Source organism: Bombus pyrosoma, linkage group LG12 (genome assembly GCF_014825855.1).
Source record: "Bombus pyrosoma isolate SC7728 linkage group LG12, ASM1482585v1, whole genome shotgun sequence".
In the NCBI taxonomy this organism is placed as follows: Eukaryota; Metazoa; Arthropoda; class Insecta; order Hymenoptera; family Apidae; genus Bombus; species Bombus pyrosoma.
In genome coordinates this window covers 12022720-12045153 of record NC_057781.1, presented here as the reverse complement: position 1 = coordinate 12045153, position 22434 = coordinate 12022720, and the positions used below count along the sequence as shown (strand labels likewise).

Here is a 22434-nt window from a genome sequence, read left to right as displayed (position 1 = left end):
GACGATGCTCCTCCTCCGTTTGCGACCGTTACCTGCCGGAATACCTTTTCTCAGGCGTCGTAGCCGCGCGCCGCTTACCTGTTGCGACAGCCCTCGCGCCATCGAGACACGATGGGTCGTCTACGCCGAGGCGTTTCCCGCGAAAACGAGGAAGGATCAGAGAAAAATAAGCCAACCGTCTTCCGTTGTTGATTAACTTTTATTATTTTCCGGCCGAACGTCGAGATCTCACGGAACGCGACTCGATCGTCCGTTCTACTACCGTTCGTACAAAATATATATATATATTTTATCGTAATTTGCATGGATAATGATCGTCTTAATATTAATCGTCGTTTTGCGTACCGAGCGCCAACTCTGGCGGGTATTCTCCGCTCTGTGGTCGCGTCGCTGGCTACGCGTTCGCTCTCCGTTACTCGTGGACGAGTTCGCGCGCCTTGACGAATCGATCCGTAAGAACGCGACAGGCGCGTCTGTCAGCGCAACCGTCGAGGCGCCGACTCGAAACATCGGGATTGATCAACCGCTATCAAAGCCGATTTTCGAAAAGCCGGCTATCCTCGACGATCGAATCCGTTCGCCGAGAGCGACGAACCGCGCGCGAGAATCGCAGAGAAACGCGACGCCGCGACGCTCTCGGTACCTTCGCCAAAAACTCGGCGGATTAGCCCGAGCCGCGTCTCTCCTTCGTCCGTTTCTCGTTCTTCTTTCTTTCGTATCTTCGAACGCTCTCTCTTCCCGCCGGACGGCTATCGACGCGATTCGCGCTACGGATTCCACTTGCTGTAGCTGCAGAGGCACAAACTCCAGCAACCCGAGCGCGCGGATCGAACGTTCGCGTCGCCGGAGCGATACCCGTTCGCGATTTCGTTTGGTCGAGGGGCGTAATCCAGCGAACAGTGGGTGGCGACCAAACGCTCGTCGACGCTGACGGGCCGCTGGAATTCCTATCCTCAGATGCTCTTGTAGCTGACGGTGTACGACGAGGTAGCGGCCACGGTGCCTTCGGCCATCGTGCCGTTGGTCGCGGCACCGAGTCGCCGTCGATTGAGCTCGGTCGGCGACGGCGGTGAACCACCGCCATCCTCCGTCTGCGTCAACGGAACCGGAAGCGGCGACGCTTCCTGCACGTCGTTCTGCACGTAGTGGGTCAATCGCGTGGGCAAGCAGCCCGCGTTCAGCTGATAAAATTCGATCAGCTGCAGCAAGTCGTAGAACCGGGTTACGCCTTTGTCGAGGGTGTACAGCCAGCAGCTGCATCGTTCGTCGAAAACCTGTAACCAGCGGACGTATGTAGGATACGTCGATCGCGAGGCATCCACGACGGCTCTACTCACGGGTTGAATTTGCGTGTGAAACACCTTCTCGCTGTACTTGTAGGTGAGCACGTAAGCGCCCAAATTGCTCTTGCTCTCCCGTACCAGGAACACGCTGAAAGAACACGTGAGACGATGAGGCGCAGTTTCGTGCCGCTTGGAAACGAACGACTGGGCAGCGGCAACTCGACTTACCCGTCGACCGAACCCTGCTCTCGGACGATCGCCGCGGCGATATCTCTCCTCAGTCCTCTGTGAAACCACGGTTGCAGAATGTGGATACCGTCGTCGAGTCCGTGCAGTCTAACCACCGCGCAGCCCGGCGGCGGTCTCGAGAACGGCCTCCAGTTTCGTCGCCAGTTCATACCCTCGTTTTCCGCGATGTTCTTCGCTTCCTTCGGGTCGTTCACGATTCTTCCGACGCTGCCGGTAAAATCCATGGCCACGCGAGATCGCACCGATTCCTGCGAACGCGACACTCGGTCTTACAAACTTTGGATCGTTCGATCGAAACCGGAACGAGAAGCCAAAGCCACGAGACCGCGAGCGATCCCTCTCGTATCGTCGCCTTCTCGTCGCCTTCTCGTCGCCTTCTCGTCGCCTTCTCGTCGCCTTCTCGTCGTGCAGCGAAAAGGAACGAGCGCGTAAACGCGTCACGGGGTGATTACCGAACAGGAAAGGTTGGAGAGCGAGCGGAGCATGGATCGAGACAGGCGGGAAAAGATCGCGAACAACAACGGTTCGAAGAACGACTTAAAAAGCGGAGAGAGAAATCGCAAGACGAAGAGGGGATGATAACCCCTGACGCCTGTTGCTAGGCGAGCATCGAGCGGTGCGGCATGGGACGAGACGAGACGATAGGGGACCACCAGACCAGACGTCGAGGGACGCGCGGATTTCCTTCGGAATCGGAATATCAGGTTTCGACTCGGTCTCGTTTCTCGCTCGGGGATGCCGGTTTGTTCGAACGATCGAGCAGTTCGCATTTCGAGCAATTCCTACCGATCCGAGACTCGGCTATCGATCGGATCCGAGTAGCCGAGAGAGACGACCGACTTTGAACGGTCGAAGCACCGCGCGTTGTTTATACCTCGAAACAACCGAATGAGACGTTACCTACGATCTACGCGGAAAATAATAATAGGAAATGGGAATAACAGCTCGTCCACTGGATCGTAACGGAAAAGAAAAAGCCCTTGACGCGAACAAAAGATGTACGCGCCGTTCGGTTCTTTCGGCTACTCGACTCGGTCTTTTCGAGTGCTCGACAACGGCTCTCTGTTGCTTCCCGTTGCGCTATCGTCCTCCTATTGCGCGCGACTATTCGCCGCGTTCCCCCAAGGTACGTCCTCGTCGATACTCGACGATGTTCGTCACAGGGGGACGACGCGAGAGGCGGTACTAGCTTATGTAACGATGCCGCACCTGCGCCCAATGCCGTTACGATATTTCCTCCGAACGGAAATACACGAGAGTCGAATGTAGGTCAACCGTGCGTTTTCGTCGACGGACACTTGCGAACGGCAGCGACGCGAACGACGATGGAATGAACAGCACGACGATTCCTTCGGGAAAGGAAAACGCGATCTTACGAAACGAGACACCGCTGTGTTCGATTTCGTAATCGGCGACTACATTGGCAAGAGATCGCCTCTGTTTTGCAGCCGCGACAAGCAACGAGCTACGTACTTCCACCATGGCCGTGTCGAGAGCAGAGTGGACACAATACGAAACAACGATTCGCTGAATGAGAGAAACGAATCCCATAGGATTCGCCAAGTTAAGCGGCAACGCGGAACGCGCTCTAAACGAGAACGGGATCGGTCGCGATTAATCCCCGTGGCGAGAGGGTCGTCCAGCAGACTAGCTGGAAACCGGGTGACACAGCGCGACGATGCCTTGGCGGCGGCAGTCAGAGGCGGTCGGTCGACAGGGGAAAGCAGTGGAGAGGGATGATGTGCGCGAGCGTGTCTCGGTGCTTCGATGGGGAGGGAGAACGTTAGCGAAGAACGTCAAGATCCCGAGAAGAAGAGGCAGCGGCGGCAACGGCCAACTTCCGGATCTGCTCGGCACCGGCGGACGATCAATCAACGTCACGGAGTCGATACGGCTGTCGCGGTGGATCGCGAAACGCGACAGAGAGACGACTGGTCGTCGAACGTTGACGGTATCGATCGCGCGACGCGTGACGCGTGCACGGCACGGCCATCGGCTGACGAGCGAAAGACGCTGCACGCGATACTCACGGTACTCGGGTCCGTGCGGTCGAAGAGACGCACGGCGACGTACCCGTTCTCGCTCGCGTCTACCTCCTAGATGATCGATAGTCGCCGCGTAGCAACAACTAACCGCCTCGGGCTTTTTGCTCGATTTTCGAAACTCTGTTTCGACGCGACCCGCTCTCGGCCGCTCTGCCGCCTCCCACCCTTTCTCTCCTCTCCTCTCCTCTCCTCTCCTCTCCTCTCCTCTCCTCTCTCCTCTGCACTGCTCTTCGCTGGTCCCATCGCGCCCCGCTCCGCCTCGTCACGCCTCGCCGCCACCTCTTTACCCCGCCCGCTCTTTTCGCTGCATTTTTTCCCCCTGGTCGAAGATGGAATCGCGGATCGCGAGCCGCGACTAGCCTCGCGTCGCGATGCAACCTCGATCCGAGATGATCGTTTTTTGCGGACGCGAGCGCGATCGGCGAAAGCCAGCGGCCAGCGAAAGACTTCGACTCACATTGGATACGTTGTAGTTGACGTATCGATCCTTTGGGCTGTCGGTTTGCTCGCACTGTTTGTTCTTAAATGCTCTGTAGTTTTCCCTGAGTTGCTTGCCGTACTGTAACGAAACGAAACGAAACGGATTAATGCCAGCCAGGTTTGTTTCGATGGGCGGCTTGCTCGAAACGTCACCGTGGCGGAGGAAAACGGCCGCGACTCTCGCGTTTTGCTCGAAATTATCTGCGAAAGGAAAACACCACGGCATCGACCAACGATAACCGCGGCCGATGGAAACCACGTTAACGCGCCTGCAAACAACAAGGCTTTCCCGATGGTGACGAACGTGCAAACAGGCAAAGGGGTTTCCGCGTGAAGCAACGGGCTGAGGAAGAGGCGCGGATCGGACGGACGATGAAGGAAACGGAGTAGCAAGATGGGAAAGAGGGTGAAAAAACGTTCGATTACCTTGGCGAGCCTCATGGCCGTTAGCCAGCAGGCGCGGGATTTTTCACTGTGAAAAGCGATGACCTTGAGTCCGGTTTCTCCACGCTCCGCGGTGGTTTTAGATTTGGGGGCGGTGCTGGTTGACCTGAGACAGATGCCCCAGGGGAAGGGCGCTCTGTATTTCTTCCTGGCGTTCGTGATCTTGTACACCGTGTAATCCGACAAGCGGGCGAACGGAAACGCTCGTTCGCTTTTCTGAAATCGAAATCGAAATCGTTTCGTCATCGCTCGTGTTATCGTTGCTACAACATCGATCACTCTCGTTTTCGGCGCGGCGAACGCGTCTTATCTCGACCGATCGATCCTCGTTCGTTCGTAATTTACGATCGTCCGAGGAACGAAGGCGAATGCGTTTTGCCGATTCGAGGGGAAGAACGACGATGATCGAAAGGCAACGGACGGCAAAGACGTAGCCGGGATCAAATTGAAACCGGTTTGCTGGAAAGGGTAACGCCAGAAGCGCGCGAGCACTCGCGATTATAGAGATAGAGAGACGACGAGCGACAAGATTCGCATTTCGTGCGGATAATGTTCCGTTGGGTCCCGCTGTTGGTCACGTGCGCCAACGTGCAACCGTCGCATCGCGTCGGACGAAAAAGAAAAAGATACCGTGCTTATCCGAACCAACGAACGGTGGCGACTGGAAATTACGGCCAACGATCCGCCAAGTTTCAGTTTTTAGATACTCGGGTCGCGAAAGATTGAACGCGTCACGCACGAAGGTGGGAAAGAGAGAGTTTTACGGATAATACGAACGAACGACTGTGAATCGGTTGTATGTGGGCCACGCCGTCGTATTACGATTACGATAATAACGCGAGAACGTGTAACGGTAGAAGTTCGTGAAAGGAGAAACAACGGCGAAACGTAGTAGCGAAACGCGGCACCGAGAAAAGAAAACCGTGAGTAACGTGTAGACGGCTAGCCGAGTAATCGGAAACGGATTGATCGGAGCCGAGTTAATTTTCCAATTTTTCGAGATTCCTGCGTGTCTTTCGTTTCCGTTGTCCGTTTCGTTGTCGTTCTCCTATATAGTACGCTTCGAACAAGATTCGATCGGCGCGAGACAGCGAATTCGAGAAAAAGATTGCGGGATACACGAACGTAATTGGTGGAATTGAGTTTTGCGAAACGTGCGTTGTGAAATAAACGGGCGATCGGTCGCTCGTTGCCGCTTTTGACGCTCGAAGGATGGCTCGCGAGGACGATCGGACGCCATGCCACTTAATTTCGATTAGGTAAACAAGTATCGCGGTGCGATAGGTGCGACGTTACTCTATTCGTCGCGATTCGCGCGAAGCTTGCGTTTCAGCGGACTAAAGGAATTTGCAAAAATGGCTTATCCGAATCATACCGGTTATGGCGGCAACGGCGGCAGCGACCACGACGATTATGACCGACGAAAGCAGAGACGATACCGACCGGCGCCACTGCCGATGCCAATATCGATTTCGAAATCGATGATCGTCGATGGAGTCACCGAATCGGAGAATGTCGAAAAATGGACGAACAGACGCATAGGTAGAAAGAAGATTGGACGAGGCGATCTCCATAGAAAGTGAATCGTAATGGCTGAATAACGCGGCTGAATAACTATTGTCAGTATGCCGATACGAAGCTCTGCGTCGTGTTTCAAAACGAGGGGATTTCGGCACCGGCTCTGGTCCAATCGGTCGTTAACGGGGTCCGCCGTAAATTATCATCGGAACCTACCCTCCGCTCGATACTTTCTCCTACGTATATACGTACGCTCGCTTCTGCTCTTTTTCCCTAACGAGAGCTACGAACCAAACTGCCATGATATCCGCGATTCGATTCATCGTTCGTACCCAAATCCCAACGGACTTTGATTGGTTTATCGTTGGCATTCGAGATTCTCGATAAATCGCGTGTTCTCGCAATCGAGCGTGGATGGTCTCGTTTTCTAGCGGGTCGCTATCCAAACTACTGGCAAACGGTCATAGTCGGTTGTTCTATGGACGGTGTACCGTCGTATCGAGTTATCGCCGATCGACCGACGACAACGAGCAAGTACGAGCGCCTACTCGCCGAAAATTTCGTCTTCGCATCACCGTCTGGTCGCGTAGCGTGGTTTTCACTTACCACCCGAGCAATGTCAAGCCACGGCAATTCGGCTTTCACGCTCGAAATCTTCGCGTAAATCCAAATGCCAAGGGAACTGGATTTCCGATCCGGCCGGTGGAAATCGACGATTTCGACAGTGAACTGGCGATACGTGTGTGTCGCGCGAACCAGCTATCCGTTACGCGATACCACCGTGTCCTTTCCGCTCGGAAATACCGACCTATCGTACCGATCGGATTTCATAGCACTTCGCTTACAGTCGTTTCTCCTTCTTTCTCTTCTTCCCTTCTTCCTTCCTTCTTCTCTTCCTTTCCTTTCCTTTCCTTTCTTCGTCCTCTCTAGCCGTACTTTTCCCTCCGCTTTCCTTTGTTTTAAAACACAAGATCCGTTTATTTTCCTTGGATCGCAAACGCGAGAGTTGCTCGTCGTCACGACCGAGCAGACGAGCACGGAACCAAAATCACGCTCTCGTTCCACAAAATTCGTATCCTTGCCAACGATTTCTCTCGCGTCTTCTCCTCCGACTACGCGACAACGACGCGAACGAGGAGGCCTGCGAGAAAAGCGAGAAGCGGAAAATCAGATGGATAGACAGAGATCGGGTAGCCGACGGGCAAAATAAAGAAAGAGTGAAAGAGAGAGAGAGAGAGAGAAGAGTGGGAGAGGACAGAGGAATAGAGAGAGAGAGAGAGAGAGAGAGAGAGAGAGAGAGACAAGAGGGATGTAGGATGGCTAGGTGGGTGTAAGAACTGGACGGGGAGAAACGAGCGATGGAGGGGTGGCACACAGAAACCGAAGCGACTACCGGTAACGAACAGACTGCGCGACGACGCTAATCGCGTTCTTTCGTTCTCTCTTGTATCTCTCGAAACGACGAGCGATCGTCGTTCTGATCGACCGATGCAGCAACGAGATGGCCGATTGCGTGATTCAAGCAACGAAGGCAACGCTGATCGTGTTAAAGAGGTAACAGACACACGCGCACACTATCCTTCGACAGTGTCGAAACGGCGACTGACGACTGACGGAAAGGTTTGTCGCTTGCCGGTAGCCGCCTCGTGCACGGAGACGAACAAAGATCCGAAGACTGCCGAACGATTCAACGAACGCGACCGAACCGACCAGTCAGCTGGTTTCCCGGTGGTCGCGGCAGACTGCATCGGGCGTGCGCTGCTGTGCTACCTCGCCTCTTTCGTTCCCTCGCCTTCGATTACGGTCGTTCACGAACTCTCCCGAATCAGCTGGCTGTTGCCCACCCCCGTCTTCTTCGACCCCGATCTTGTGTTCCAACGAATAAGCAGTTCTCTCTCTCTCTCTATCTCTATCTCTATCTCTATCTCTATCTCTCTCTCTCTTTTTCTGCTCCCTCCCTCCCCTGCCCCCGTCGATTTTCCTACGCAGCCGACCGTTTGGATGCTCGCCTTTACACGTTCGGCGACGTGTTACGTGTTCAAAATCTGGCGATCGTTCGTCGATTGAACTTCGAATCGGCAATTTATGGCATCGTCGCGAACTCTCGAAAATGCGATGGTTTCTGGAGGACGCGATTTCGCAGCTTCACGAAGCCTTACGGATGCGAACCGTCGAATGGTAAGGGCGTCGAGGAGGGGAAGCAGGAAGAAGACACTAGCGTCGGCCGTGGTAAATAAATCATAGCGTGCGAAATGACAGAGTCCGAACTTTCTTCCGTCTTCCAATCGAATCAACGAACACTCTACGTCTTTCGTTTCTTCATTATCGTGTTATACGTATAGGTAGCATGCCTTCGGAGAAGGAAATCAAAAGTATGCCTAATCGTCCAACACTTCGTTTCGAAACTTTGTGATCGACCGCCGCTTTCGATTCGTCGACGAAGAAAGAACTTTGAAAAAGAGAAATGATCTTCTTCCTTTGCGAGTTATGATTTTCTTTCCGTAGTATCGCGATCGTGGTCGATTCGTACGAAAGAGGCAGAGTGTTTCGAACTTTACCAGGACGAATCGTTACGATAGCTCGGCAAACCGAACTGGGAAACTAACGTCACGTTCGCGAGAATGCCGGCGGCAGCGAGAAACTTCGAGCAAATCGATCGTTCGACGGTTGACGAAATGGATGTGCGGCAGCCGCGTGCCATCGTTTGGCCGTTCGTTCCTTCTCGTTCGCGTCTTTTCGTTTCGTCGATGACGATCGGTAATCGATTTTTGTTGTGGCTGTCGAGCTTGTTGAAAAGATCCGCTTTTAAACGAAAGCCAGTAAAAGGAAATAGGGACGAGAGAAGGAAGGAGGAAGACGCAAGGGTCGCGTATTTCGACCGATGACACTAAAAACGACGGTTACGCGGTTGGAAAATCCACACCTTTCGGCCGCGTGCCAGAAGACGACGCTCGTTTTACCTCGAGTACACCTTAACCCAGAAAATTCGTTGAAATACCCGAGCCTCGCGAAGGGGAACAAAATCGATAATGTTCGTTTTCGGATTCGCGATCGAATTCGTTGCTTTCGACGGCGTAATCGGCGCGACCGTTCGCTGAATTCGACGAAACAGCCGCCGATACAACCGGTGTTGGAGCGAACATCCCGTTGCGGGCACGATCGTTTCGGTCTCGCACCGAATGACGAGAAAGGAGGAATCGAGCGTGACATGAATCGGTTTCGGTTAATCCGAATTTACACTGTTTCATTCTGGAGGAACAGTGTAATCTCCGGTCTACCAGTTCTGACAAATTAATCTTCGACGCGACGAAAAGTGGTAGGGAAAATTTTATCGCGCTTCCAATCACGTTCGGCAACAAATCCCGTATGTTTGACGCTTGAGATTTCGTCGAAATGTGGCTGAAAACAGATTTGAAACGTGCGAGAACGAACGTAGTAATGGACGTGGGCGCGTTCCATCGATCGGATAACCGAGCGGCGGCAACAGCCACAGCGCAAAGAATCAATCTCGCGCGTTCGTCATCTCGCTGAACGACCGATGGTCGAAATCAGACGTTCCGTTCTAATTTCAGGTAGCTGATCGGGGCATTTACAAGTTGTCGAGCATAATTTAAAAATAAATCGATTCGAGAGACGAGAGTTCTGTTTGTTTACATTTCGTTCGTTACTTTCGTCGTTAACGTTAATCGTCAATCGTAATCGTTGGCGTTGCTTCTATATCCTTTTGCAGCGAGCATTAAGAAAAATGTAATTGTTATTTCGTGCTCTGTATCGTCGAATTCCGACACCTTGGAAACTTTCAAAGCTTTTCGCAACGCCTGCAACAACTTTGCAGATTATTTTCAAACTTTGTCTTTCTCTCTCGTTTCCTTTTTACAAGCAACATTTGCGAAGAAACGTCGTCTGCTAAACATATACGACTCGTGATCGAGCGTGGTTCCAACAAGTTTGCGCGATAAAGTCTAGAGTATGTAGGTTCGAGGGACGTACACGTTCGATGGAACTGGCGTTGTCTTCTCGCAAATATCGTCACCTTTGGAATCGACTGGTTTTTGCCTGGCGACAACAGTAGGGTAGAGTTTGCAACGGAGGATCGAGCGACGATCGCGTGTCGGACGACGAAGAGAAGGATGGAAACGAAAAACCACGAACCACTCTCGTGGTGCGTTACGCATCGCGAACGCGAACAATGACGTGGATGCAACGGACATCGTAATATCGCGCGCGCATTGCGAAAACGTATTGTGTTTGGGCAACACCCTGAACGAGGAAACGGTGTAGCAAGTACGACGTGCCGGACGGCGAGGAAGAGGAAGAGAAGGAAGAGGAGGGAGGGAGAAAGAGAGAGAGAGAGGCAGACACGGACGAAAGGAGAACAAGAGCGTAACGCGAACAACTTGGAATTAGAAAATGGAAGCGCTGGCAATTTTTCGAACGCGGATGCGATACCCATCTTGGACGAAAGAGACTCGAACGATATTCGAGGTCCGCCGTTGGAGCCCATCGAGGGGATCGAATATTGTCGCGAAACTCGTGATTCCGGAACCGCGAACGGTTTGCCCTAGGAATCCGATTTCCGACTAGGGCGGTGGACGCATCGACCGTGTCGGACAGACACCGGAGAGGATGAAAAAGTGTTTTCCTGTGCGATCCGGAAGGAAAACGTAGCGCGACTCGTCTCGATCTTGAAATCGTCGTTCGTTTCGCTTCGGAATTTTTGCAACGCGAACGACCGAACGGATCGATCGGCGGAAAAAAACTAGAATCGCAGAGATCGGAGCGAAACGGAAGAAAGCAGAGTACGATGTAGCAGGACGGAGAAGCGGTGGATGGAGCCGAAGCGGAAAAAAAAGCCGGCAAAGGACGAGGCCGGCCAACACCGCGCGACAAAAGAGAAAGGAGGGAAACGCGTGGAAAATAAGAAAAGAACCGAGGAGCGTGGAGGAAACGCGCGGAGAGGAGGCGGAGAGGAGAGGAAAGCGTAGAGCGGCGTAGAAGAGAAAGGAGAGTGGAGGAGGTGGAAGGTGGTGGAAGAGGAAGCAACAGAAGGCAGGTCGACGACCCAGGGAGCAGCGTTCATAGCAGAATAGCTCCTTTGCCAGGGCGAATGTGTGTCAGCCCCGACTGATCCGCCGTGCCACGGCGAACTCGACGAACGGTTTCGAATCAGCGACGCGCGGTTCAAACCGTGGCGTACCGTGTCTCACGACCCGTCGTCTCGTCTCTGTGCTCGTTCTCTGGCTAGAGTGTCGGCCACGTATCCCAAGCGTCCGAAATGACAGGAAAAGCGATGAAATAGAAGGAAAAGGGGAAAAGGAAGAGAACCGATAGGCAGAGAGGATCGCGGTGGTGAGAGTAACGAGACAACGATTCGGCGTTCGTAGTCGGTGAAAGCGACTAGGAAAGCGGAAAGCTTCTTAGAAAGGCGTACGTACGCCGCGAGCGATCGTTTCGCGTTGACCGCGCGTATCGCGTCGCGTCGCGTCAATGTTCAATGTTCAAGCAACGAGTTTCGTTCTGCGTCGGACGGAGGTGGTACCCGGTAGCTTTCAGGAACCGATGTTTCTGCTCGCGCGGATTTGGACGCTGGACGCGTAGTTCAGAGGCTGATGTCGGCCGAGACGAAAGACAGAGCCACGCGCATCGATCGTACCTCTGTCGATGCCGTATAGACACAACTGCGAACGAAGGCGCGCCAAGACTCGAGTATCGAGCGTCGTGAGATCGACGTCCTCGACAACGTTGCCCGGCAAGCTACTCGCGAAGCGCGAATGAGACAACCGTGATCGGCATAGGCAATGATCGATCGCCGCTGTAGATGTAGCAGCAGTTGCGTTTTAGAGTAAACTTTCTATTCAATGAAATCCACTCGCATGGAATTCCGCTTCGTGCGAGTCGTCGCGCGTGCACGTTCCCGCTTATCGCGCTGCGTGGAACGCTTCTTTCCAGCTTCCTCCTGCCTCGTCGGTTTAACGTTGGCGCGTCAACGCATAGTGACGCCGAGGCGACATATCGAAACCTGCGGAAACCAGACGTGGAACGCGCGAGGCGAATCGTTCCGTCTGTCGATTCATCGGCCCCTTGACGTTTCCCCTTGACCTTCTTTCGCGACACTCTCTTCTCGCAGTCGCTTTCGATGCGATCGCCACGGTCGTTGATCCACGACTCTGGCATGCGACGATCTGGCGAGAGTCGTGGAAAGAGAAAACCTAATTAAAACGTGTGGCGAGAAACGATCGACGAAATACGTAAACGCGCGTACGTATTCCCGCGGGAAAGACAGAGGCGACGTTTTACCGCGCGATCCCTCTACGTACGATCCACGCGCGCGTCTGTCTTTGCGCTGTTCTTAATAGGAAAAGAAACAAAGGAGCGGTGAAAATGTGATTTAAAGAGCACGTTTCGCATATTTCGTCGTGCTACGACGTGCTTTCGTCCGCTACGACGGATAGGCTACGGCATATACGAACACCCCTATGTTATCGGCGGCAAGAATGTTCGTCGGAACGGGACCGTGTCGTATCCGTGCCGTATCGCGAGGGACGATATAAACGTTGCTTTACGCGAACGCTGTCGCTGTCGCTGTCAGCTGTTCGCTCGGTAAACCGGCGGAACGGGTTTTTGGTGACTCGCGCCGGTTCTACCCGTTTGCAGTTATTCCGTCGTTGCTGTCGTCCGAGTCCGTCGACGTTTCAACGGTGCCCGATGGTGGTTACTCGATATGGAGCGAACGGCATAACCGCGTGGCGGTCGCACGTGCACCACGCGTTCGCCGTGCATCGATCGCGCGTCGCGAATCCGACAACCCAACGATCCGACGATCTAAGAGTACAGCGAGACGTAAGAAAGTAACAGCGTGGTAAGAAACGTTTCGTTCTTGACGAACGATCGGCGGACTTACCTTTTTCGCGTGGTAGAGCTCTCGATCTCGAAGAAGCAAACAGATCTTCCTCCAAATGTTCAAGCGTCCGTTCTGTATCCACGCTAAACCGAATACCTCTGGACATTCCGCTATCTCTTCGTTCTCCAGATAGTCCTGAAACGTCGATAGGGAATCGCTGATCAAAGAATTACGAGGGAACTGCGTGCGCGCGACAAAGTGCGTCGACTCGAAGATCGATCGAATTTCCACTCACTCGTAATGCCGCTTCCGTTTCGTCCAAGGCGTGCCAGTCTTCGGCGAAAACGGTGGGAACGTCGATCATCCCGGTGGAAAGGAAGAGCTGCAACGCGACACTCGTTTACGTCGTCGTTCGTATTTTGCCGACGGATACGCGAATCGCGAGCACGTGGCGCGAGCAAAAGCACGCGTCTAAGCGTTTTGCGTTTCCGCCGAGGGATAAGAACGCCTGTCGGAGGCAGCGACGCGACCGCTGTCGGTAATAGTCGGTAATAGTAGGTCGAGAGCCGTCGGGCAACTACTGGTCGAGTTATCGATGAAATTGGCGCGACAGCGAACGGCCGAAGCAGAATGCGCAAGGAAGCGCGCGAACTTTGCAATTTCGTGCGGCATCGTGCGATCCTACGAAAGCCAGTGTTCGTCGTTTCCGTGTCGATTAATCGATTAACGTGAACTGGCGCGAAATCGATGATACATAGACGCGCGATACGAGCTGGCAGCTTCGATTTTCATACTGACCTCCGGATCGTGGAAGAACTCGTACTTGAGGCAATCTTCGCGAAAGATAAATTTCCGTGCGCGCTCCGGGGAAAACGTTTTCGTCTCCCTGTGCACAGCCAAAATGTCCTCGTGGTCCTCCAACGCGCGCTCTGTAACGGTTTCGTAACTCGTGAAAGTCGTTACGACGACTTTCAAGAAGAAACGGTAAACGACAGATACTGACCTATTCCTAGTTCGGGCCATGTCTCCACGATCGACCAGTCGACTCCCACTGTACTTCTTTTCGCTTTCAGAAGTTTGCACAAGTCGATGGCGCGAAGATCGTGCTCGACGATCACGTCGTAGCAAGCGTCGTCGTCGCAGTAAAAACGTAATTCCTCCGTCTACGCGTTACCGGTGAAGAGAGTGCCAGGGGTGGAAAGAAAAAACGTCGTCAGTGGTAGGTTTTTCCACGCCGCTTTCGTTGTTCGATCGGTACGCGACGCGTCCATTTACCTGTTCCTCGTCTTCCTCGCTTTCGTCCGGTCGCGCGAATCCTTTCGGCGTACGATTTCTGTTCATCGATCGGTAGGCGATCTCGAACAGATTCCTCCTGGGACTGAGTCGTTGATACCTGCTGCACGTGGATGGAGCGAGAAACTGCGCGTTGTCGGCGTCCAGGCAGGAACACATCCTTGGCAGCCAACCTGTTACGAACGCGTACGAAAGAGACGTTTCGTGAATTAAACGAACGACGAATTTCTATCGGCTATTTTTCTAGACGCGAACGAATCGAGAGAATCGAGCGGAAGGTTGGAAAAGAAGATAAAGAAAGAGGGGAGAAAGCGGTTGACGTTTGCTTTTCATCGACTCGCGCGATACCAGCACTATGGTCGTGTTTCCGACGTCGGTAGAACACGACTGGTCGAAACTCGAATCGTGTCGCTGCTATTCGCCAAGAGTCGAGGATCCTTCGCAAAGGACGAAAGGAAAATTCGAATGGGCGACTGTCTCGCGCGTTACACGCGCTACGAGCATTCGAGGAATCGGCGATCGGCGGAAAATCCAACAGCGAGGCGTTCTGCGTGCGAGAATTACGCGTTTAGCGCGAATCCGTCGACGAAGGTGAAACTCTGACGTCGACCGCGAACACGCGTACGTGGCAGCTTTCGGTTTGAATAGACGCGCGTGCTTGCCAGCGATTAACGATGCATAGCTGTCACTGCCGTTGCAAGTGCAAGTACGTATAGCCAGGGAAAAATCGCTCCAACCGCTACCTACTCGATTGGACGATTTCACCTGTTTCTCGTTTCTCTCGCACGCTGTCACAGCGTTACGAAGAATGGCGATCGGCAAGAAACGTAATGCGAAAGGAAAGAGGTCGGTGATCTGTCGGAAAGCGCGAACGGTTCGGTTCCGAGCAACATCGAAATCGTTCAACTTACCGCGAATGTTGGAACATCGTCGACGAACTAGAGAGAACCAAGTGGAAGAGGCATAGCGTTGTCTGTCGCAAGCGGAATCGTTACGAGTCACGAGATCCGTGCATCGGTCTAGTAAGGCGACGCTGTAAACGCTCTGCTCGTTGTCCGTCTCGACGCGCAAGCTCTCCGACGAGGTGGTCGCCGTGGTGGTTACGGCCGATTCGAGCGTCGGCGTGCTTCCGATCGAGGATATAGCGGTTAGCGGCAAGTCGATGGGAACATGGTGGATTTCGACGGTGGGTTCCATAGCGTCGGAAAGTCGACGTTTCGGGACGATGGACGATGGATCATGGTGCGGAAAACGACGATAAAGGGGGCGGCCGGTGACGGAATCGTGGTCGTCAGCTTGCAACATCGTATTCGAGAACGCGACGTTTACTATCGTGTCACCGATTCTGAAACAAACGAACGAATCGTAGCGGGTTAGTAGAAGAAGCGGGTCTCGAGCTCGCGTTGTCCTCGTCGTCGTGAAAACGTGGGGCAAGTCTCGCGTTCGATTACCGGGAAATGAAACCGTTAAGATAAGCGGCGCGGTCGAAGACGAAGCGGCTCGAGGTCAACATATACATACTTACGTGGCGTTCATTCCGATTCGCCTTGTGCGTCATTGTTCGACTCGCGTTACGTCACGATTCCTGATATTCGAAAGAAAGATCGATTCAGTCTCTAGTTGCCGTATGGTTGCACGAACCTTGTACGTAGGATCGTGACACGACGCAACGCGGCGCAGCGCGACCGGCACGGGGCCGACGATCGCTCGGATCCTCATACTCGCGTGACGAACGCGTGCACGCCGCGACCTAATCCACGGACCATTTCGTCCAACCGATCGCACCGCTGTTTCAAAGGTACGGGTACTTGTCCGACGTTTACCGACGTATAAAACTACGTAGCGCGAGAGGTCGGTTGCGATCACGCGATCGTTCTCGCGACCTATCGATCCAAGAAGGAAACAGAAGTAGAGGGAACGATAGAGAGAGAGAGAGAGAGAGAGAGAGGGAGAGCGAGTTTAGCAGCGAGGGCCGAAGCAAAGGTGCGAGATCCGCGATACGAAATCGAAAAGAGCACGATCGGTAGAGAATGGGATCGGACGAACGTGTACGAAAGCGATCGATCGACGTCTATACTCTAGGGATTGTTCATCGGTCGTCCATTTTCGTACGGCTGCCGAGACGCAGCAAGGTTAACGAGGGTTAACTCGACTCTCAATTGACAGCGCGTGTCTAAATTGGCAGGTCGATGGTAAACGCGCGCGCGCGTTCGATCTCGGTTTCGACCCGGAGAGAGACGCGCGTACACCTATGCGGCGCGTTCGAGCGCGAAAACAAAGCGTAGAAAGAGAAGAAAGAGAAAAACCAGAAAAGGGAAATGAAAGGGAAGAATGAGAAGAATGTGAAGAATGAGAAGAATGAAAAGAACGAGCAGAATGAGAAGAATGAGAAGAAAGGGAAGAAGGAGAAAAGGACGACTCCCCGTAGAAATTCCGTTGGCGTAATACGCGATCATGCAAATTTCTCTCTCGTTTTCTCGACTTTGAAGCCTGTCGGTTTCGCGGTCGTGGTTAAGCTCGCGCGCTAGTTACCTTCTCTCTCGGCGACTCCCGAACTCGTGCGAACGGTTTCGAAGCAGTATATCGTTGCGATGAACGCGTTCCTCTCGAACGAAGGAGGAAGAAACGAGGCGCGAGACGATTCGCGCGTTCGACGTCGAAAGAAAGGAGAGGCGATAAAGAAGGAGACGCGTCGTAAAGCGAATGGAGAAGGGGAGGGGGCGGGTGGGTGCACGACGACGACGATCGTTTCGAGTGGAAATTGTCGAAATCGCGGTGCGCGCGTGATAAAATCCGCGTTCCGTTGGCCGACGAGAAAAGGAGGCGTTCGCGGGTCGACTTATCGACTTACGTCACACGAAGATACTCGGAGCCAGCCGCGCTTCGACGAACTCGCCTTTTTTCTCTATCGTTATCGCCGTTCCCACGGCTTATCTCGGTAAATCGTTGCTCTGGTCCGCGTCGCAGCGTCGCATCGGCGCTTCTCTCGATCGAACCTCGTTTCGCCTCCGTTTCCGTTTCCGTTTCCGGTTCCGTCTCGTCGCTTCGACACCGAGAACAGCAGCCTCCAGCGCCGATATCTCCGTCGCGGATTCACCGCGGATGCGGCCGGGCCGCGAAATACCTGCCAAGCAGCCAAGCGAACGCCAATGGCCGTGATCGCGGTCGCGGTCGCGATATTTCGACGCGCGACGTCCGCGATTTCCGACGCGCGACTGACGATCTGAGAATCGGTCGCGAGCTTGACGGAGCAGACTCGCGGCGCTCGCTAACCGACCGAAACGCGACGCGCGCGAAACGGGCCACGCGAGTCGTCTTCCACGCCACATTGCCCGCTTTTTCCACCATGCGGCCGAATCTTTCGATTTCTGATAGCGACGGGAAGGTGAGAAGGACGCGCAACATGGTGTAACAGCGGCGGCGGCGGTGGCGACGGCGGTGGCGACGGCGGTGGCGACGGCGGCAGCGGCAGCCACGATAGACGTCGACGGAGACACGCTGGCAGAAGCGCGGCGCACTCGCGCGAGAATTCGAGACGGAAATAGCAAGGTCGACTTTGTCTAAAATTATTCGACCGGTTGGCGAAAGGGTCGCAACGGCTACAACGAAGCTACGTTCGCCATTCGTTCTCCTGGATCGTTCGCGACCCGATCTTGCCGCTTTTCTCGCTCGTATCTCGCGCTATCTCTACCGAATCTGTCGAAATTCTGTCGAAATTCTGTCGAAATCCCCCGATTTCGAGGGCGAGCGTTCACGGAGATTCAAGCGAGTTGGAAATGCAGCGAATTAACGCGTTCGATGAGGCGCGAGCGGACCCGTCTTACAGGGACCTGTGCTCGCTCGAGACTCTCAGATCCGGAAAGAAGGGATTCTTCCGAGATTTCAGCGAAAACGTGACGCGAGTCGCCGGAGAACAGTGGATCTGCCAGGTTTTCGGACGGCTGACCAGCGACGAGCAAAGGATTCGAGCCATCTTCACCGATGCCAAGGTGAGGGACACGGTGTTGGAAACGTTAAACCGAACGGAGATTCTGTACCGCGGCAAAGACGCCAACGTGTCCAGAGCGAGGAGGCTGGAGGGATTCGAGGCCGCGGCCGCGGCCGAACGACGGAAAGCTCTGATGCTCTTCGGCCAAGCCGTTCTTCGCGCTCCCCTTCCAGGTTTGTTTCTCTGTTTGCGAGTAGACTCGCGACGATCGATCCATCGATCGATCCTCCGATCGGCTTCATTCCTCTCTCGCTCGCTCTCTCTTCTTCCCCTTGCCCCGTTTCAGGAAAATGCCGCACGGTCGATCGAGGTCTCGGACTGCCGCTCGCGTTCCTAGCCAGGGCCGAAACGTTTCTTGCCTGCAACGAGCACGAGCTCGCTCTTCGTGATTTAAGTTTCGTCGAGGAAATGGACGGCGATCTGCCCAACGAGTTACGGTGAGCCTGGACGAGTTGAGACGACGAAGCGAAAGATAGAACCCGGCTGAAAGAAAAAGTGCTGTTTCAGGGCGACGTTTGCTCGGACGAAGAAGGCGTGCGAGACGTTCGTACGAGCGAACGGAAAGAAGCTGTTGCCCGCGAGAACACCGTCGCGAGATGAAGGTAGGTGAGTCGCGGTTCGTGGCTGTCACCAACGGAGAAGAACGTACGTTTGCTCCGTCGATCGAAAGGATATCGCGAAAAGACGGAGAAACGCAACGTTTTTCGTTAGATTCGCTTTCGGTTCGCTCGCAGCTGCGGCCCGATCGGTCAGCGACGAGAATCCGCGGCTGCCGGGCGCCTCCAGCCTGCTCGACATCGAGGAGACGGAGAACGCGGGCAAACGAGCGATCGCCGCCAAACCGATCGAACCGGGGGACAGGTTGGTCGTGGAGGCGCCGTTCGCGGCTACTCTGCTGCCGGAATTCTTCGGTACGCATTGTCAACATTGTTTCTCGAGGTGAGTCGCGGCTCGATTCCGCTACATACGCTCTGTACCGGAAGCTTCCTACAGACAGACGTCGTCCTTTCAGATTCGTGGCACCGATAGGATGTCCGGACTGCAGCAGCGTCGCCTTCTGCGGCAGAAAGTGCAGAGACGCCGCGATGGCCAGCTATCATAAATACGAGTGCAAAGTTCTCGCGCTACTGATAGGTAGTGTATAACGAGCGATTCTCGAAATAATCCATATAGGCCGTGTTTCGCAACGAAAGGCAACCGCTTCCGTCGTTTCGTCAGGTTCGGGTATGAGCGTTTTGAGCATGCTCGCTCTGCGAATGACCACACAGAGCGGACTGACCGGCTGCATCGAGATTTGCCGCGCGTTAAGTTCCAACGAGAAGGAACAGGTCGCACGACCGTGCACGCAAGCACAGGCGAAACTTAGCAAGTCGGCGAAACGTCGTTCGAGAAGGAAGAAACTGCGCGATTCGAGACGCGAGCAACCCGCGGAGCGAGTCCCTCGTGGAACAGAGCGAGAGGAACTCGTCGAAGGAGACGCGATCGATCTGCGGGTGTACGATCTCGTTACGCACGAGAAACACAGAACGGCTAAGGATTTTTTCGAGAGATCGCTGATGGCAGCGTTCCTTCTCAAGTGTTTGCAGAGAGTCGGCTTTTTCGAGACAGTGACGAGGGACGGAGGTACTTGAGCGCGGACCGTGTCGCGATCGATTGACAATTTCAGCAGCGTGCTGTTCGCGTTTCAGAGACGCCCAACGATCGAGAAATCGCGGTGGCCGGCCTGTTGCTGAAACATCTTCAGCTGCTGCAGTTCAACGCTCACGAGGTGTTTGAGACGCGACTCGGAAATGAACATCGGTTCCGCGGTAGCAGGCCCCTTTATATCGGGGTGGCCATCTATCCGACCGTTGCACGCTTCAATCACGACTGTTATCCCGCGGTAACCAGGTACCCTACAGCTTTAGCTATACCGACCGACCGTTCACCGTATAGCTACACGTAGCTTAAACTCGATAAATCGATCCTCTCTTCCCGCAGATACTTTGTCGGTCGATCTATCGTGATTCGGGCGATTCGCAGTCTCCGACCCGGAGACGTGGTGGCTGAAAACTACGGGCCGATTTTCACGAAACGAAGCCTGGAGGATCGACGGAGAACTCTCGCCGCGAGATACTGGTTTCGTTGCGAGTGTACCGCTTGCCGCGAAGATTGGCCACGCTTCGACACTTTGTCCAACGACACGGTCAGACTGAGGTGTGAACATGGTTCTTCAACGTATAGTACCGCGTATTCGCGCCTGCATTCGCAAAGCGAGGCAGAAAGTGAGAGCGAGAGAACGAGCGAGAGAGAATTGGTTTTCGATCGCAGGTGTCCGACCGAGGGATGCTCCAAGTTACACCCGCGTCCCCGAGATCCCAGCAGATCCATCGAATGTTCGTCCTGTCGACGAAGAATCAACCTGCGAGAATCGCTGGACCGGGTGCGCGAGTGCGAGCACCTGTACGCCGAGGGATTCGCCGCGATGGAAGAGGAACAACCCGAGAGAGCGTTGAAGGCGTTCTTCGAGGCAGCGAGCAAATTTCACAGAGTGGCTGTACCCCCTCACAAGGATACGCACCTGGCCGAGATCGCAGCCAGTGCCTGTATGGCGGACGAAGGCAACGTCTATCGGCCCGATTCCTTCCCGATTGATTTCCGTGAATGAATCACCGGAGACAACCGATTCCGAAAGCAACAGGAAATCGAACGACCGTCGTACACTCGTTCCAGGCAGCTTTCTCTCATCTCGAAGGTCGTTCGAATAAAAATGTTGAAACGTTAAGGAGCGCAGCTTCTTTCGCTGAAATCGCACGCGAAAGGATCGGGGAAAAGGGAGAAGAAAGTGAGCTCGATGCAAACGTAAGAAATTTCACCTTCGGTTCGTGAGTTTTGCGATTTTTTTGGCATTTATTTTTTATAATGCACATGTTTCGTGAAAAAATTAAATTCCGTATATGAAAGTAGCTTTTCAAAGTTTCGCATTTCGGTACAAAATTCACTGGGGGTTCGAGGAAATGAGAATATGAAAGATGCGGATCGGAAACCGGATAAGGAAAGGGAAAGGGAAAGGGTAAGGATAGGTGTAAGGATAAGGACAAGGGTAAAGGTGAAAGCGAAGACAGGGATAATGGGGAAGGTAAAGATGAAGGTAAGGGGCAAGGACGAGGAGAGCAGGATGGATCGCCGGGGTGGTTTCGATCGAGCGGCGACACGTGGGACGCGCGCGGCAAACGCGGCGCATCCGTGTCGCGACCGGCAAAAGATTTACGTCTCCTCCTTTACGTGTAATTAGATGACTACCCTTTCTTCTTCCAGACACGGGAGCGTTCTCTCGATTCTCCCCTTTCTTTCGCTCCTTTCTTTTTTCATCGTCCGTTCCGTCCCGCGCGATCCGGGACGACTCTCTCATCATTGAGATCGCTCCTCGCGAAAAGCTGAATTAAAACTAATTGACTGTCGCAGCGAGTGGTACGCGAATCGCGACGCGCCATCTTCTCGTTCTCGTTCCCGTTCCTCGTCGAGAAACGAGCGCGATTTCAAAGACACGCGCCGCGCTAGGGGGAACGATACGAGAGTATCGAGAGCGCCGAGTACGATCCCTACTCGACGCATTTCCACAGGCCTTCGAAACGCGAACGCGCCGACGTTACAATTCGTTCGAGGGATCACCGTTCGCGACCGTGCGCGCTCCGTGCTCGCCGTTCACTTCGAACGTGGTTCGAGTTCGACGTTACGTTGCCTGCTAGCATACTGGTCCGCGCACGACTCCTCTTTTTTTTTTCTCTTTGCTTCTATTTCTTTTTTAATTCCGATATTCACTTCCAACACATGCATCGTTCTTTTTTCCGCATACAATTACAACGCTCTGCGTCTAGGAGTCGTTTACCTTATTTTCTTTCACGCTCTTCGTCTCCTCTTCCTCGTCGCTAGCTCGCGCCCCGCGGCAACACATCCTTCTGTATGGATCGCGTACAAAAAAACGCGAAACGTCAAGCAGCGCGCATTCGACGACGAATCGACGACGAATCGACGACGAACCGACGCACTACTATCTTCCCTGTTCCCGCTTTCATTTCAATCGACCGCGGAGGAACACGAGGATCAGCAGTTGTTATTCCTCATTTTACGCTATATTTGTACGCATGCACGCACACACACTCTCCACTCTGTCTTCACCTCGTCGCTCTTTTCTCCCGATCGTGTTTCACAGTTCCAGGCTCTATTGCAAGAAGCACTCGAGGCGACTAACGCGCAAGCCTTTTTACCGAAGATCGCAGAATAGCCTTACGATAGGACGATAGCGACCATAAA

At 53.9% G+C, this 22434-nt stretch overlaps 2 protein-coding genes across 12 annotated transcripts; one reads left to right on the top strand and one right to left on the bottom strand.

Moving 5' to 3' along the window:
- Nucleotides 1-180: 180 nt before the first annotated feature.
- On the bottom strand, nucleotides 181-18300 carry LOC122573923 (growth factor receptor-bound protein 14-like). 10 transcript variants are annotated; one of them, XM_043740921.1, is made up of 13 exons: nucleotides 17005-17136; nucleotides 15679-15738; nucleotides 15065-15498; nucleotides 14136-14326; nucleotides 13864-14023; nucleotides 13659-13789; nucleotides 13156-13242; nucleotides 12921-13055; nucleotides 4484-4717; nucleotides 4035-4136; nucleotides 1512-1780; nucleotides 1338-1431; nucleotides 181-1274 (listed from the first exon to the last, which is right to left on the bottom strand). In XM_043740921.1, the coding sequence occupies exons 2-13, from the start codon at nucleotides 15687-15689 to the stop codon at nucleotides 954-956; spliced, it is 2169 nt and encodes a 722-aa protein (XP_043596856.1). In that variant the 5' UTR covers nucleotides 15690-15738; nucleotides 17005-17136; the 3' UTR covers nucleotides 181-953. The 10 variants fall into 10 exon arrangements, with proteins under 10 accessions (XP_043596856.1, XP_043596860.1, XP_043596859.1 ...); XM_043740925.1 differs by lacking the exons at nucleotides 15679-15738; nucleotides 17005-17136 and adding an exon at nucleotides 18191-18300; XM_043740924.1 differs by lacking the exon at nucleotides 15679-15738 and having other exon boundaries at nucleotides 17050-17176.
- LOC122573919 (SET and MYND domain-containing protein 4-like) lies at nucleotides 17930-22021 on the top strand. Of its 2 annotated transcripts, XM_043740885.1 has the most exons (9): nucleotides 17930-18314; nucleotides 18428-18578; nucleotides 18649-18743; nucleotides 18876-19080; nucleotides 19154-19275; nucleotides 19360-19764; nucleotides 19830-20031; nucleotides 20122-20337; nucleotides 20452-22021. In XM_043740885.1, the coding sequence occupies exons 1-9, from the start codon at nucleotides 17930-17932 to the stop codon at nucleotides 20786-20788; spliced, it is 2118 nt and encodes a 705-aa protein (XP_043596820.1). In that variant the 3' UTR covers nucleotides 20789-22021. The 2 variants fall into 2 exon arrangements, with proteins under 2 accessions (XP_043596820.1, XP_043596819.1); XM_043740884.1 differs by having other exon boundaries at nucleotides 20122-22021.
- The last annotated feature ends 413 nt before the right edge of the window (nucleotides 22022-22434 follow it).